This window comes from Platalea leucorodia (genome assembly GCF_965183815.1).
Source record: "Platalea leucorodia genome assembly, contig: HAP1_HAP1_SCAFFOLD_286, whole genome shotgun sequence".
NCBI lineage: Eukaryota > Metazoa > Chordata > Aves > Pelecaniformes > Threskiornithidae > Platalea > Platalea leucorodia.
The window spans coordinates 73696-90864 of record NW_028121286.1 but is presented as its reverse complement, the minus strand read 5'-3'; the positions used below and the strand labels follow the sequence as shown (position 1 = coordinate 90864).

At 53.5% G+C, this 17169-nt stretch overlaps 1 protein-coding gene across 1 annotated transcript; it reads right to left on the bottom strand.

Annotated features, from left to right (window-relative positions):
- Positions 1–3168: 3168 nt before the first annotated feature.
- On the bottom strand, positions 3169–4484 carry LOC309603985 (olfactory receptor 14A16-like; the record flags this gene model as incomplete). The annotated part of the gene is made up of 2 exons (XM_082338852.1): positions 3169–3271; positions 3520–4484. The coding sequence occupies 2 exons, from the start codon at positions 4482–4484 to the stop codon at positions 3169–3171; spliced, it is 1068 nt and encodes a 355-aa protein (XP_082194978.1).
- Positions 4485–17169: the final 12685 nt, after the last annotated feature.

The following is a 17169-nucleotide window of genomic DNA, read 5'->3' as shown; positions in this document are numbered from 1 at the left end:
TTAGTAGCTGGTATAGTGCTGTGGTTTGGGTTTAGTATGAGAACAATGATGAGAACAACACACTGATGTTTTGGTTCCTGCTGTGTTAAGTTGTTGCTAAGTAGTTGCTAAGTAGTGCTTACACTGGTCAAGGACTTTTCAGCTTCCCATGCTCCGCCAGGTGCAAGAAGCTGGGAGGGGGCACAGCCAGGACAGCTGACCCAGACTGGCCCAAGGGCTATTCCATACCATGTGACGTCATGCTCAGTATATAAGCTGGGGGAAGAAGAAGGAAGGGGGGGACGGTCTGTGTGATGGTGTTTGTCTTCCCAAGTAACCGCTACACGTGATGGAGCCCTGCTTTCCTGGGGATGGCTGAACACCTGCCTGCCCATGGGAAGGAGTCAATGAATTCCTTGCTTTGCTCTGCTTGCACGCGCGGCTTTTGCTTTACCTATTAAACTGTTCTGTTTTATTGTATTTCAGTTATTAAACTGTTCTTACCTCAACCCATGAGTTTTCTCCCTTTTCCTCTTCTGATTCTCTCCCCCATCCCATTGGGGGGGAGCGAGTGAGTGGCTGTGTGGTGCTTAGTTGCTAACTGGGGTTAAACCACGACAGTCCTTTTTGGCACCCAACGTGGGGCACGAACACATGACCCTGGGATTTAGAGTCCCATGCTCTACCGACTGAGCTCATGGAGATCACGCAAGAGAATCTATTCCTCACTCCGAATACACCCTTTGCCATTGATACCACTCCAGGGTTCTGGCTATTGCTGAATACTGCTCGCAGAGCATCAAGGCTTTCTCTCTCAAACACCCCCTACAGAAGACAGTAGGCTTGTGGGGTGGGGGGGCAAGAAAATGGGAGTGAAGACAGCCAGGACAGCAGACCTGAACTGACCCAAAGGCTGTTCCATACCAAAGGATGTCGTGCTCAGCGATAAAACCTTGGCAAAAGCAGGAGGAAGGGGTGCTTGCTGTTGTTATGGTGTTTGTCTTCCCAAGCCAGCGTTATGTGTGCTGAGGCTCTGCCCCCCAGCAAGTGCCTAAACATCTGCCTGCCCCCGGGAACTGGTGCATGAATTCCTCTTTTTGCTTTGCTTGCACACATAGCTTTTTCTTTTCTTATTAAGGTGTCATTCTCTTGATCCATGAGACTTTTTCCTTCCTTCTCTCCATCCTCTAGGAGAGGGCAGTGAGTGAAAATCAGGGTGGGTCTGGCTGAGGTCAACCCACCACAACAATCATAACCTACGCTCCAAGCAGGGCCTCACCAGGGTTCCCTGGGACTGTGCAGCCAGGATGTGGGATGCACTGGGGTCCCTGCATGGGCTCAGGGGAGGGCCCGTGGAGACACCACAGCCCAGCACAGAGGGACTGAGGTGGTGCCTGTGGGCTGACAGTGGGGCAGAGTGTGACAGATGCGCTTGAACCCTTGACCGGACTGCTTCGGTTTCCCAAGTAACCGTTACGCATGATGGAGCCCTGGTTTCCTGGGAATGGCTGAACACCTGCCTGACGATGGGAGGTAGTGAATTTGCTTTGCTTTGCTTTGCTTGTGTGCGCGGCTTTGGCTTTACCTATTAAATGGTCTTTATCTCAACCCATGAGTTTTCTCACTTTTACTCTTCTGATTCTCTCCCCCATCCCACCGGGGGGGGAGTGAGTGAGTGCCTGTGTGGTGCTTAGTTGCTGGCTGGGGTTAAACCACGACACCGCCACAGGGTGCTGCAGAGCTCTGGGCACTCACCCCACAGCCCCAGCCCCTCTGAAGGGCACAGCAGCTCCTGTCGGGCAGGGAGGAGTCTCGGCCTGCCCATCAGCCCCAGGGCTGGAGGCTCACCATGGCATGAGGAAATGGAGGTTAGGGAAATGGCAGGAAGCATGGCCTCTGGTCCAGGACATGCCCACCACAGACTGACCATGCCCCATCATTGTCAGCCCCTCACCTCACGCCAGCACAGGAGTCCTGGCCAGGGGACAGAGCAGCCTGCCCCGAGTGGGTGCCTGCAGAAAGAGGTTTCTCTTTCTCATGGATTCCCCCCTGCAGCCATAGAAATGCTCCCTTGCTCTTCTCCACGGTCATCCCTGCTCTCCAGAGACCCTTTCCCCAGGTCAGCATGCCTGTGCTGGCCTGGCCAGACATTCCTGGTTCCTGCAAGGCCCCATGCTGGCATTGCTGCTCTGCAGAGGGAGCGGGCTGTGGTGCCCTGGGGCCATGGGGTGACTCTGCACTGGCCATGCTGGTCAGGGTCAGAAGCAGACCCAGCTGGAGCAGGATCACTGCTGCTGAGCCCTTTTCCATCATCCCTGATTGCTCAGGAGCCAAGGACAGGGCTGGGCAGGACCATGGAGTGTCTCTAATGGCACACAGGGCAGGGGATGGCTGCACTGGATCCAGCCCATGGGGTTTCCAAGAGGTTGCCCTGAAATACTCTCCAGTCTTATGGCCCTTTGCCTGCTGTCTCCTCACAGCCTCTCCTGTCATTGCAGGACCCTTGTTAGCCTGTGGGCTCCTCACGTTCACCTTTTCCTCCAGGACACTCCTCCTTGGATGGTCACTCATTTTATGAGGTGCCACTCACCGCCCACCCAGGCTCACACACTGTCCCTGGAGATCCCCTGAGCTCTCCTGGCAGCTCTCAGTTCCTCTTCAGGATGGCATCTGCCATCAGCCCCACTGCAGGTGGGACAGCACCAGGCAGATAAGTCAAAGACCGGTTGCTCATTCAGTGGACGTATGCAACCAAGAAGGGAGGTCTTCATCCACGCCTTGGTCCCTAACACATCACCGTGGGACTCTGAGATTGTCACCCTGAATCCATCAGAACCCCAGAAGAGCAAAAGTCCTTCTGAGGGAGAACCTTCTTGGTTGTATTCCTGACACCAGCTTTGGAAGAGGCGCCCAGCCTTCTGGCCCTGTCCTGAGGAGCCCCTTTGGTTATGATGGTGCTTGCATGGAGACCAGCTCTGATAGAGTGGTTCACGTGGCCTCCTCCTGCCCTCAGCCACAGGGATGCCACCGTACAGATAACAGGACTGTCACAAGTTGCACGAGACCTTAGGGGCAGCACAAATAAAAGGGCACAGCAGAACAGCGTGGAATTGAGGAGAGACCAGCACTGAAAAGGCAATGTCCTGCTGCTGTCCTTGGCCATGGCTCCAGGAAAGCAGCAGCCCCAACTCACACGCAGTAGAGGGATAGTGCCCACCATGGCTGCTTCTCCGTGAAGAAGCTGGGCATTTGCCTCCTGAACCCTTCCTGCAGTCTGGGGCTGTTCCCCCAGCTCCAGAGGAGATGTGAAGAGACGGGAGCTGAGACAAATAATTTTCTACTGGTTTCTTTATGGAGTTTATCTAAATGGGGAGCTTGGATCCATATGTACATGAGGACTTTGGGTCAAGAAAAGGCAGGTAGGAGACCAAGAATAATATTATCACAGGTATAAACAAAAAAACAATGCCCCAAATATCCCACAAAGGAAAAATAAAGACACGTATGAAGAAAAGTCAGTCCAGGCTATTCCTGTGATACTGTGGGAGACCGAGTGGGACAATGGGCACCTTCTTAATATGAAGTAGCTTGTAATCAAATAGTTTCCACACTGCATCCTTCATTTCCTTGTTCCTCATGCTGTAGATGAGGGGGTTCACTGCTGGAGGCACCACCGAGTACAGCACTGCCACCACCAGACCCAGGGATGGAGAGGAGATGGAGGGGGGTTTCAGGTAGGCAAACACTAGAGTGCTGAAAAACAGGGAGACCACGGCCAGGTGAGGGAGGCACGTGGAAAAGGCTTTGTGGCGTCCCTGCTCGGAGGGGATCCTCAGCACGGCCCTGAAGATCTGCACATAGGACAGCACAATGAAAACAAAACACCCAAAGGCTAACAAAGAACTTAAAATAAGGAGCCTGGCTTCCCTGAGGTAGGCGTCTGAGCAGGAGAGCTTGAGGATCTGTGGAGGTTCACAGAAGAACTGGCCCACAGCGTTTCCATTGCAGAGCAGCAGTGAAAATGTATTGGCAGTGTGAAGGAGAGCATTGAGGAACCCATTGCCGCAGGCAGCTGCTGCCATGGGGACACAAGCTCTGCTGCCCAGGAGGGTCCCGTAGTGCAGGGGTTTGCAGATTGCAATGTAACGGTCATAGGCCATGACAGTGAGAAGGGCACACTCTGCTCCAAGGAAGAAGAAAAGCAGAAAGAGCTGGGCAGCACATCCCAAGAAGGAGATGTCCCTGGTGTCCCAGAGGGAATTGGCCATGGTTTTGGGGACAGTGGTGGAGATGCAGCCCATGTCAAGAACAGAGAGGTTGAAGAGGAAGAAGTACATCGGGGTGTGGAGGTGGTGGCCGCAGACTACGGCGGTGATGATGAGTCCGTTGCCCAGGAGGGCAGCCAGGTAGATGCCCAGGAAGAGCCAGAAGTGCAAGAGCTGCAGCTCCCGTGTGTCTGCGAATGCCAGGAGGAGGAACTGGGTGACGGAGCTGCTGTTGGACATTTGCTGTTTCTTGACATGGGGGCACTACTCAAAAAATGAAGGGACAGGTTAAAATCAAGACAGACTCCTCTGAGCAAAACCACTCCATTTTTCATCGCAATACCCTCCAAGTGAAGTGCATTTCCTTTCTCTGGTCTGCGGTGGCTGAGTGCGGTGTACCGAGCAGGACCTCTGCTCACGTGCTGCTGAGGAGTCAGCTTTGCTCTGCTGCAGTGGCTACATGGGAGCTGGTTTGTGACAGCTCCATTGCTCTCAAGGGATGTCAGACGTAAACCACCTTTAACGGAAAAGTTCAATATCTGCACTCGTGACTCCGAAGAGTGTGGGCTGCAGAAAAGAGGCTTAGCAAGTCTTTATAATAATTTTGTTTGTGGTTTTTATTTTCCACCATCACAACCGGTGGGTATCTTATTTAGGGATAGAAATCCTCATTTTTATGACTGAAAATGTGAAGAGTCTTGAGACAGGACATACAAAAGGGCTCAGATATTTGTAGCTTAGTACAGAGTCAGGAGAGCTGCAGTGTTACAGAATCATGGAATCATAGAATCATTTAAGTTGCAAAAGATCTTTAAGATCATCGAGTCCAACCGTTAATGTAGCACTGCCAAGTCCACCACTAAACCATGTTCCTAAGCACCATGTCCCCAAGCACCATGTCCCCGTGTCGTTTAAATACCTCCAGGGATGGGGACTCAACCACTTCCCTGGGCAGCCTCTTCCACTGCTTGACAACCCTTTTGGTGAAGAAATCTTTCCTAATATCCAATCTAAACCATTTCCTCTTGTCCTATCGCTTGTTACTTGGATGAAGAGACTGACTCCCACCTCACTACAGCCTCCTTTCAGGTAGTTGCAGAGAGCAATAAAGTCTCCCCTCAGCCTCCTCTTCTCCAAACTAAACAACCCCGGCTCCCTCAGCCGCTCCTTATAGGACCTGTTCTCCAGACCCTTCACCAGCTTCATTGCTCATCTTTGGCCAAGCTCCAGCCCCTCAATGTCCTTCTTGTAGTGAGGGGCCCAACACTGAACACAGTACTCGAGGTGCGGCCTCACCAGTGCCGAGTACAGGGGAACCATCATTTCCCTAGTCCTGCTGGCCACACTATTCTTGATACAGGCCAGGATGCCATTGGCCCTCTTGACCACCTGGGCACACTGCTGGATCATGTTCAGGCGGCTGTCAACCAACACCCCCAGGATTTTTTTCTGCCAGGCAGCTCTCCAGCCACTCTTCCCCCAGCCTATAGCGTTGTGTGCGGTTGTTGTGACCCAAGTGCAGGACCTGGCCCTAAGCCTTGTTGAACCTCCTACAGTTGGCCTCGGCCCATCGATCCAGCCTGTCCAGATCCCTCTGTAGACCCTTCCTGCCCTCCAGGAGATCAGCACTTCCTCCTAACTTGGTGTCGTCGGCAAACTTACTGAGGGTGCACTCGATCCCCTCATCCAGATTATTGATAAAGATATTAAGCAGAAGTAGGCCCAATACTGAGCCCTGGGGAACACCACTTGTGGCCGGCCACCAACTGGATTGAACTCTGTTCACCACCACTCTTTGGGCCTCATCATCCAGCCAGTTTTTTACACAGCAAAGTGTACGTGGGCCCAAGCCATGAGCCGCTAGTTTCTCCAGGAGAATGCTGTGGGAAAAGGTGTCAAAGGCTTTACTGAAGTCCAAGTAGACAACATCCACAGCCTTTCCCTCATCCACTAGGCAGGTCATCTTGTCATAGAAGGAGATCAGTTTGGTCAAGCAGGACCTGCCTTTCATAAACCCCTGCTGACTGGGCCTGATCCCCTGGTTGTCCTGTACGTGCCACGTGATGGCACTCAGGATGATCTGGTCCATTACCTTCCCTGGCCCCGCAGGCAGGCTGACAGGCCTGTAGTTCCCCAGGTCCTCCTTCCGGCCCTTCTTGTAGATGGGCGTCATATTTGCTAACCTCCAGTCGACTGGCACCTCCCCACTTAGCCAGGACTGCTCATAAATGATTGGAAGTGGCTTGGTGAGCACTTCTGCCAGCTCCCTCAGTACCCTCGGGTGGATCCCATCTGGCCCCATAGACTTTGTGTGTGTCTACATGGTGTAGCAGGTCACTGACCATTTCCCCTTCCATTATGGAGGCTTCATTCTGCTCCCCATCCTTGTCTTCCAGCTCTGGGGGCTGGGTACCCAAAGAACAACTGGTCTCACTATTAAAGACTGAGGCAAAGAAGGCATTAAGTACCTCAGCCTTTTCCTCATCCTTTGTCACTATCCAATAAAGGATTGAGATTCGCCTTAGCCCTCCTTTTGTTGCTAATGTATTTATAGGAACATTTTTTTACTGCCTTTTACGGCAGTAGCCAGATTAAGTTCTAGTTGGGCTTTGGCCCTTCTAATTTTCTCCCTGTGTAACCTCACAACATCCTTGTAGTCCTCCTGAGTTGCCTGCCCCTTCTTCCACAGATCATAACTCTCCTTTTATTCCTGAGTCCCAGCCAAATCTCTCTGAGCTCTCTGCCCACCAGTCTTTTTTCCCATCAGTGCTGCCCTTTCACTTGTGCTGCCTTGAAGATGACTTCACTCACAAATTTCTCTTTAAAAACCCCAAACAACTGAACTCATATGGCAGCAGGGAAGCACTGGTTCAACGGGCAGATCTGTAATCTCTCTCCCAGCCCAGAGATGGAGTTGCGTTGAAGACAGCAGGACAGGACCCCTCACAGAGAGAAGCAAAGGACCCTGAGAGGAGGGTGCCAACCCCGAAGGAAAGGCTCAGCACTCCCTAGGATCCTACAAGAGAGCTGTGCCTTTCTGGGGGCAGCTCGCAAGCCCAGCAGGACAGGCAAAGCAGACAGTCAGGTGTCCCAAAGATGACACGTTCCAAAGAGAGAGCCCGAGCACTGCCCAGCAGACAACGCCCAGAAGACATCTACAGTGAAAGACAACAAGAGAGCTGCCGGAGAGCACCTTCCCCCACTGCTTGTTTGCAGTGTCCCCCCACCCCTTGCCCCTGTCTCTGCTGCCTGGAGCTCTCCCTGCCAGGAGCTGTTTCTCTGGCCCCAAGCCTCCTCCCTGTCAGTGCTCACAGAGCCCATCCCACCCGCTGTGTGCTCAGCTCTGCCCTGCAGGCACCTCCCAGCAGCAGGGCACTGCCCAGGGGCATCTCTGTGTGTGCAGGCTCTGATGGGAACCTCAGAGCAAACCTGATGAGGCTGGAAAAGTGATACTGATGCTGTCTGTAAGCCATGGTATGCTGACTTCTGATACTGCCTGGTTTATTCACTTTGAAGAGTAAAAGAGTTGCAATTTCAGTGCCTCCTCCAGAACAGAGAGATGAATTTCTGTGTCCCATTGCCCACCCAGATAACCCAGAGCAGAAGACTGAAAGAACAGGATCCTTCCCTTTTGGGTAGCCCGTGCTTTGCTCTGCTTCTTGGAAAATCTTCTCCTGGGAATGCCCTGTAGTGATCTGCTGCTGTGAGCAGCCCTGACCTATGCAGCACCCACCCTGGCAGGACCCTGCCCTGCCAGGGCTCACTCCTTCCACCCACAGCTTCTCCCCTCAGCTCACTGGGGAGCTCCCCGGGCAGGCTGAGTGCTGACCCTGGCAGGCGGCAGAGTCCCTGCCCCAGCACACAGCCCCCTGGGGTGCAGGGACCCTGCTCTGAAGGACGGCCCTGGGCACCCCTGGCTGAACACCCATATGCACACCTCCACAACCATCCCCGGGAGAAGGCAGCCGTCATGTTCTGTCCCTCTGATGGTGCAGCAGGGAAGCTGTGCTCTGGAGCACATCCTGCTCCTCTACATTAGAGAAACTAAAAGTAATACTGACAGATCCTATAGGCTGTGGGATGTGCCAGCTTTTGATGGTCCCTCCAGGAACTGTAGCTGCCTTGCCCTACACCCAGAGACTTACCACAAAAGGGCTGTGAAGATTTCTCCCCCAGTGAGCTCTCCTCCCACTCCCAACTGCCTTTAAGCTCCCTCAGCCTTGCAGATCTCCTCTTGGTGCCTGCAGGCAGTGCCCACAGCCCTGCTCCTGGGCACAACTGTCTCTCGTGCCCACTTGCCATCAGCTGCCTCCATCCCAGGAGCCCAGCCCAGCTCAGCAGCAGAGGCCCAGCCCAAGGCAGCACTTTCTCTGCCCCTCTGGGCTCCCTCCAGGTGTCCCTGGGGCTCCAGGGGAACCTGCTGTGAAACAGGCTGAAGGCATCACTCATGTTCCCTCCCTCAGCTGGGGAGTTAAATTGCCTTCCACCAGGGTCATTTCTCCCATCTGAAGAAGAGTTAGGTCCAAGAATCACCTTATCATTGTCCCATCTTTAGGCAGGACACCCAGGCAAGGACAGGGAATGATCTCATTTAACATTGCTGAGGGAAGGAATTCAGCCCCCATTCCATGTCTGTAGTCCTCAGCTTCCCCCATGCACAGCACAAACCCACAGGAGGTGGATTCCTCTTGCCTCAGTTCAGGGGCGCACACAAGAGGCACCTGCATGTGAGCTCCTTGGCTCAGCTCCCATGCTCATTAATGGACATGGTGGCCAGGACTGAGGTGTTCAGATGCAAAGACCTGGTGACACCTGAAGTTCCAGAGGTGCTCCAAGGTACATGGAGCCAGCTGCAAGCCCTTGTGGAGCAATGCTGAGAGACAGGGCAGCATCTGGGGACATCTTCTTGGAGGCTGGTGGGGAATCTTTGGCCAAATGAAATGACATCAGATGCCCCCTTTCAGGACGATAGAACCTGTCTCTATTTGTTATGTTCTGGGCAGCCTATGCAGGGATTCATCTGCTGAAATGGAGTCATGTACCATAGGCAGAGCTAAGTTTCGCTCTGTCTTTTCATCAGCCAGGTTTACTAGATCTCCATTGACTCTAATGATGGTGGCGTCAAGAACATTCTCACGTTGCCTGATCAAATTCAGGGCAGTTATTCTGTGTAATGCCATTTCCAGGCCCGTAATGTCAGGTGAGGTGCCAAGGCTCTCACACGCAGCTACATCCATTTGTCAGGGACAGCGATGGTCCTGTACAGGAAAGCCGTCCCCATTCAGAGTGAGTGTGTGCCAGACACGCGGCAGCATCGCAGGCAGATTCGGTGCCTTGGTGCAAGGAACTGATTGCCAGCTCTGCAGTGGGGCAAGGCCTGTCCCTTCTCTATCCAGTGGATGTAGAGCAGCCCATGACTAGGAGGAACATCACACCGTGGTCTCCATGCTGTGGTTTTCTGAGGTTTTGCCAATGGCTCTGAGTTCCCCATAACCAGAGAAGCTTCTTCCAAAGCCCTGCTAATGCTCCTCAATCACCCAAGATGTCCCAGCCCACGGACTCACTTGAATCCTCTCTTTATCGCCATATCCCAGCACTGAACTGCACATCCTCCTTCTCCTGCTGCCTCAGAATCAAAACTCAACCTGTTTCACCTCAGCCCAAGAGGCTTATCCATCCTTCAGGCTCATGGATGTTTCCTGAAGTCCAGGCAAGTGTGGGGAGTGAAGGAGGGACGGAGAGCAAGGTGAGCTCATGGGACATCTCTCACAGGACATCTAAAGAAAAGGTACGCTCCTCTGGACAAAATGCTGAGGTGTTCCCAGGGATCTCAGGAGGCATGGCGCACTGATTCCTGGGTTCAGGGAGCTGGTCCAATGCCTCATCTCCATTGCTGCAATGGTGGCATCGACGCCTGGCTCATGTGCAGACTGCGTACAGGGATGCTGACATTCACTGAGCAACCTGCTTGGACCTCAGAGCTGGCCCTGCTTGGAACCAAAGGTAGGACTAGAGACCTCCTGTGTACAGAACAATTCCACCCTGAATTGTCCCGGGAGCCAGTGCTGGAGAGACCCTCACTTCCAGCTGAATCCTTCCTCCTTGGGCGCACTGCAAGCCACAAGTGAGTGGAACAGATGGTGGGAAAAGGGACTACAGGGGTCTCCGGTCCAGGCTCCCACCAAAGGGTGGGGAACCATGAAATGCAGGTCAGGTCGGCTGTGACTTTGTAGAGCTGAAAGCTGAAAGCCTCCAAAGATGGAGATCACAGAGAGGCTCTGCGTGTCCTGCTGCAGTGCAGCATCACCCTCCTAGTCAGTTTTTCCCGAGGCCCAGTCTGAAGACCCGTCTGAAGCCCCCATGAAGACGCTTCTTTGCTGATGGCTCCCATTTTGCCTAATGAAATCCAAGGACCACCAGAGCTTTTCCCACAGAGCTGCTGCCGAGCCACACAGCCGCCGGCCTCTGTCATTGCCCGGGATTAGTGCACCTCAAGGCAGGACTTCAAATTTGTCTTTATAGGAAATCACGATGTTACATTTTGCCCATCCCTCTGGCCTATCTTTGTCCTTTGCAGTGGCAGGTCTGCTCTCCTCAATATGATGTCTTCTACAAATGTTACGAAAATACACCCTCTCATCCCCTCCAGGTCATTAAACACACATTAAACAGGGCAGGTGGCAGGACAGACCCCTGCAGGACCCTACTAGCTAGGTGCCTCCAGGCAGAGCACCACACATAGACAAAGGCCTTCTGAGACCAACAATCTGTCTGCTTCTTTACCCATCTCCACATCCACCCAGGCAGAGCAGAATATCCTAACTTGGGCACAAGAATATTGGAGGGGGGTGATGTTGAAAAGTTCACTGACTTCCAGGTCAGAAGACAACCACTGCTCACCCTGGGTCCAGCAGTAATGTCCTTTCAGCACAGAAAGCAAAGGGGATGGGGAGAGACAAACAGCCCTGGGTAAATCCAGTCCCTTGTCTTTCAGACACCCAGAAATGGGATCCAAGTGAACACAATCTGGGGCACAGCTTTCCACTCCTCTGTGCATCATTTGGGCTTTTTGGAAAGGTGCTTGCAATGATTGCATTTTCCCCATTGTCAGGGAGTTTGCACAGACTCCATGGACTTTGAAGATGCTGGAGAGTGGCCTGGCTGTGCCATTGGCCTGCTCACTCGGCTCCCTGCGATGCTGCCCCTCCTGTCCCATACACTGGGAAGCATTTGCTCAAGTGATCCCTGACTTGATCCCCATCCACTGCTGGTTGATCTCCTCCAGAGTCCTGCCCTGAGTCACAGAGGCCTGGGAGACCTTGCTGGGGAAGGCTGAGGCAAAGAGGACACACAGAATCTCACATCTATCTACACCTGCTCTTCCTAAATTCAGCAGTGGCCACAAAGGATCTTTGTTTCTTCTTTAACTGTTCCTGAAGCAGAAAACACTCCTTATGGTGCCCTTCAATTGCCTTTCAAGTTTAGACTGAGTTTTGATCTGGACCCTTGTGGAGCTTGGAGGATGCTGTCCTTGAAGAGCAGCTGTCCTGAGCTCTGCCACCATGTCACAGCTCTGTCTGCTCAGGAACAGCTCCAGCTCCTCCTGCCTGTGCCCCTGGCTGAGGGCACTGCTGCACATTTGGGCTGAAGCAACAGAGCTGTGGAACCAGGCAAGCTCTGACTCGCCATAAGAAACCCTGGCACCAAATGTCCAAGACCCCATGGGTGCAAAGGCTCTTCTTCTGAGCAGAGAGAAGGCAAGAACAAAAGAGAGCTGCATGTCTTTCTAGACGCAGCTCTAAAGACCCAGCATGAAATGCCTGTTTCATTAAACTGAGGATAAGTCCCCATCTTGAAGAAATTAGATCTTTCCTTGTCACCTCCCTGGGTGTCCTGCCTAATGATGGCACAAAAAAAGGGGATTCTCATGCCAAGTCTTTTCCTGATAGGAGAAATGACAGTGCTGGAAGTAAGCATCTCTTCTCAGCTGAGGGAGGGAACATCAGAGGTGACTTCAGCCTGTTTCCCAGCAGGTTCCCCTGGAGCCCCAGGGACACCTGGAGGGAGCCCAGAGGGGCAGAGAAAGTGTTGCCTTGGGCTGGGCCTCTGCTGCTGAGCTGGGCTGGGCTCCTGGGATGGAGGGAGCTGCTGGCAAGAGGGCAGCGCTGCAGAGAGACAGCTCTGCCCAGGAGCAGCTCCTCTGCAAAGGGCAGCAGGGCTGAGGGCACTGCCTGCAGGCAGCGAGGGGAGAGGAGTGAGGAAGAGAGAGACGGCAATCTGGAGGGGAAGGAGAGCTGAGAGCTCACTACGGGAGAAATCTTCACAGCCCTGAATACAGTAAGTCTCTGGGTGTAAGGCAGCGCAGCTGCGGTTTCTGGAAAGACCTCCTAGAGCTGGCACACGCCACAGCTTATGGAATGTGTCAGGAGGACCCTCAGAGTTTCTCTAGTGCAGAGGACAAGGACATGCTCCAGAGCAGGGATTCCCCACTGCACCATCAGAGGACTGGCTGTGATGGCTGCCTTTTCCCAGGGATGGCTGCAGGGCTGTGAAGGTGGGTGTGCAGCCAGGGGTGCCCAGGGCCGTCCTTCCGAGCAGGGTCCCTGCACCCCAGGGGCTGAGTGCTGGGGCAGGGACTCTGCCGCACACCAGGGTCAGCACGCAGCCTGCCCGGGGAGCTCCCCAGTGAGCTGCAGGGAGAAGCTGTGGGTGGAAAGAGTGACCCCCAGCAAAGCAGGGTCCTTCTGCTGTTAAGAGGGTGCTGTGTGGGTCAGGGCTGCTCAGAGCTTCAGCTCATTTCCAGAATATTTCCAAGAGGAGGTTTCAAGCAGAAGAGCAAGACAAGAATTACTCTAAAGATAAGGAACTTTTCTGAGTCTGCGTTTTAATTTCCTGCTCTTGGGGAATGGCAGGGGACAAATGATATAGGAGTTCTTAATTTTGACAAGTCACTGAGACTGCTGAACTGTAACTTTGAGTGACCAGTAGGTCTTCCAGGAGTCTCCTGATGTCTTTTCAGTCACTCCTCTGCCTAAGGACAGAAGCAACATTACTTTTGCTGGACCCATTAGGATTAGTGACCTGTCCTTTTTTCCATGAGCAAACAGGAACGTGCACCCAGCCAGTGCCCTGCAAACAGGCAGGTTTCTGGAGGGCCAAGGTGAGTGCACAGAGGTTGGGACGGGGCCTGTGAGCACTGACAGGGAAAAGACATGGCACAGGGAAACACCTCCCAGCAGGAAAATCTCCAGGCAGCAGGGATATGATCTGGGAATGAGAGGAAACTAAAACCAGAAGTGCTGTGGGAGGACAAACACAGAAACGTCCATGTGATCCCCTCCAATGCAGACCCCTGCCTCTGAGCAAGCCCCCTTGCCTCCTCTCCCACCCACCAAAGCCTCTGCCCTCAGGGCTGGGGGCTCCAAGGCGCGAACCACCTCCTCTGCAGCCAGAGCTCCAGCAGAGCCATGGTGCAGCTCTGCAGCCACGGGCCCAGTTCCCTCTGCAGAGCACAGGGGCTGAGAGCAGCTGCCCGGCCATGGTGGTGTCTGGGAGGTGGCGTGCACAGCTGGGGAAGGGGAACACTGTCTGAGTGCCCCAATGCCTCTGCCCTGGCCTCTCTCAGCCAAACCTCCCTGTGTTTTCCCTTGTCTCTCCACTGGTCAGTGTGATTGCTATTGTTATCTTGTTCTTGCTGCCAGGCTCTCTGGGGATGGGATTTTCAGCTGCAGAGTCACAGGCGTATCTTGTGGGTCCTTTCATGCAGGTGTGTCCATGGGAACACGTCCCAGCTTTCATCCAACCTCTGGGGGTGTGGGCAATGCAGTCTGTGGGGCTGGGGAATGAGCTGAATCTCCCTCATGCAAATGCCATCATTAGGACACTTGGCCATCTCCTTGAGGATTCCTTCCAAGCTGTGAGCTTCCCTCCAGGATGCAAACCTGGCCTATAGCACTTTTGTGTTATCTGAAGGCTGCATGGAGAAGATCAGAGATGCTACAACAGAGAAGATGCTGTTGGGTTTGTGAAATGAGCCATGTGTGTCCTGGGCTAGAAGTGGGGTGCTGAGACCTTAGGAAAGGGTGCGACTTTTAGTGGTCTGAGGTAGATCCCTCTGCTCACAGCAGTGCTTGGTGGCTTTTCAGGGTAATATGGGAGTGTGCTCACCTTCCACCTCAGAAAGCTGCAAGCCCAGGGCAGCTGGGAGGAAGAGGGAGGGACAGACCAGCTCCCCTCCTTCTACACTAAGCCACAGGTGCTCCTCTTGCCTCGCAGGACTCCCTGAGTGCAGCACAAATGCTGAGGCTTTCTGACATCCAAGAACACTCCCCTGGGAGGCCTCTGCCCTGGCCTCTCTCAGCCACACCCTCACTCTCTTTTGCCTTGTTTCTCCACTGATCTCTGTTATTGCTACTGTTATCTTGTTCTTGCTGCCAGGCTCTCTGGGGAGGTGGAGTTTCAGCTGCAGAGTCACACACTGATTTTGTGGGTCCTTTCATGCACTTGTGTCCATGGGAACAAGTGTCCCAGCTTTCATCTCAACTGTGGGGCTGTGGGCAATGCAGTGTGTGGGGCTGGAGAATAAGCTGGTTTTCCCTTAATCAGGACAGACCAGCTCCCTTCCTTCTACACTAAGCCACAGGCAATCCTTTTGCTTCACAGGACTCCCTTTGTTCTCCCTGAGTGCAGCAGAAATGCTGAGGGTTTCTGACATCCAAGAAAACTCCACAGGTGAAATGGGGGGAGTATTAAAAAACCCAAACCTCTCAAGCTGCCTTCATCAATCCCTGTTTCTTAGCCCTGGGAGTGCAGGTGCTGGCAAGCCCTTCTAAGTTAGGAGCAGTTTCATCTGTCAAAGTCGAACAGCAGGACTGTCCCCTTCTCCCACCGTTCCCATGAACTCACTGCTGCAGAGCAGGGCTGACTCTCAGCAGGCAGCGGGCAGAGGCCCTGCTCCTCACAGATTGTTCGGCCAGCACAAGCCAGAGTTGCAGCCACAGAGCTGAAGTAAGTTCTCCTGGAAAAAGAATTGGGTGGGTGGGGGATGAGGCAGACTGTATCAGAGTGAGAATTTAAAAGAAAGCTTTGATTTTTCTCAGCGAAGTTTCCCTTAACTCTTCATTGACTCTTCCTCTAAGAACAGGACCCCACGCCCAGAGCAAGCAACCATCCAACAGCAGCACCATCACCCAGTTCCTTCTCTGGTCATTCGCAGAAACACAGGACAGAAACACATGAAAGGGAATGAGTTTGTGCTTTGAGTTTTCTCCTCCTGTTTGGCTGGGTGGGCATGAGGAGATGGGAATTTTTTTCTCCACTCTGGAGAAGGCACTGAGACCCCAGTTCTCATTAGAACTTTTCTCAGCTGCTCCTTAGGTTCTGCACACACAGAGCTGTGTCCGGGGAGTGCCCTACTGCCAGGAGGTGCCTGCAGGACAGGGCTGAGCACACAGTGGGTGGGATGGGTTCTGTGAGCACTGACAGGGAGGAGACATGGGGATGCAGAAACAGCTGCTGGCAGGGAGAGCTCCAGGCAGCAGAGGCATGGGCAGGGAGTGAGAGGGAGCTTCTACCAGAAATGCCATGGGAGGGGGGATTCAGCATCTCCCTGCCGTTCCCTGCAGTGCTGACACCTTCCCCAGAGCAATGCCTGGTCTCCTCTCCCACCCAGCAGATACTCCCACCCTTAATGTCACAGGGACTTGATCATGAGCTTCCTTCCCAGTAGCCCAACCACAGAAGAGGAGAAACCCTCAAGTGTCTGACTGTGTCTGCCTGTCCTGACTCCCTTGGCAGGAGTACTTTGGCATTTTCCCCTCTTGTCCCTGCTGCCCTTGTCCTTCCCCTTGCAATCACTGGTGTGGCAGGCGAGGATTAAGGTGCAGCTCAGACAGCAATGCTGCATGTTCTCTCGTGCAGATGGATTCATGGAGCAAGAGCTTCCACGTCACCTCCTAGTATTGGGGCCCTGAGCAGTGTAGTGTATGGGGCTGGGAGTGAGCTTACCCTTCCTTCAGGACACCCCATCTTTATGACATTCAGCTGCTTCCCTGGGAGGGTGGGAGTGGGTCCTGCTCGGCTGCAGGCTGCCCTCCAGAAGGGCACATCTCTCTGATGGCCTCTCTGTGTTATCTAGCAGCCCTGTGCAGAAGACACCTCGATGCTAAGGGTATGGAAATGCTGCTGAACCGTGTATGCAGGCAGCTGTAACGAGCCCTGCGTGTCCCTGGCTGGGAGGGGAGCGCTGAGATCCTCCTCACGTGCAATGAGACAGGATGAAGGGTCTGGAGATCTGCACTTGGAAATGTGATTCCTCTGCTCTCTGCAGTGTCTCGTTTCTTCTCAGGGAATATGTGAGTTTGATTGTCCTCCAGTTGAAAGAGGTGCCAGCACAGAGCAGCTGAGACCAGGGCTGATGGACAGACTGGTTCTCCTTGCCTTGCATTAAGGGACAGTCCCTTTTGCCACTGTGGACCCACAAGGTTTCGCTTGGAGTGCTGCAGAAACTCCAAGGATTTCTGCCTTGAAAAGACTCCTCGGGTGCGGTGAGGAAACGATAACAAAATGAACGAAACAAAATCCCCACAGTGGTGCTCTGCAGTTGGGAAAATTGGACGGGACAATGCTGGAAAGCTTTCCCATATCACAAGTGGCTTCAATCTGAGATCACCCTGTGTTCCTGTTTACCTCTGTCTATAGGGCAGGACTGACTCCTGCAGAGCCCCCTGCTCCCAGTGGAACCCTGAGCCAGCACCAGGCCAAGCTCTTGAAAGGGACCTGCTGAAGGTCTTTCTGAAATGGGAGAGGCAGGTGGGGACAGGGCAGAAGTGTTTCTATGAAAGTGAATTGTTGTTCTCAGAAAAGTCTACTGTAACTTGTCACTGTCTTTTCTTCCTGTGACAGTGCCCATGCCCAGAAGAAGGAA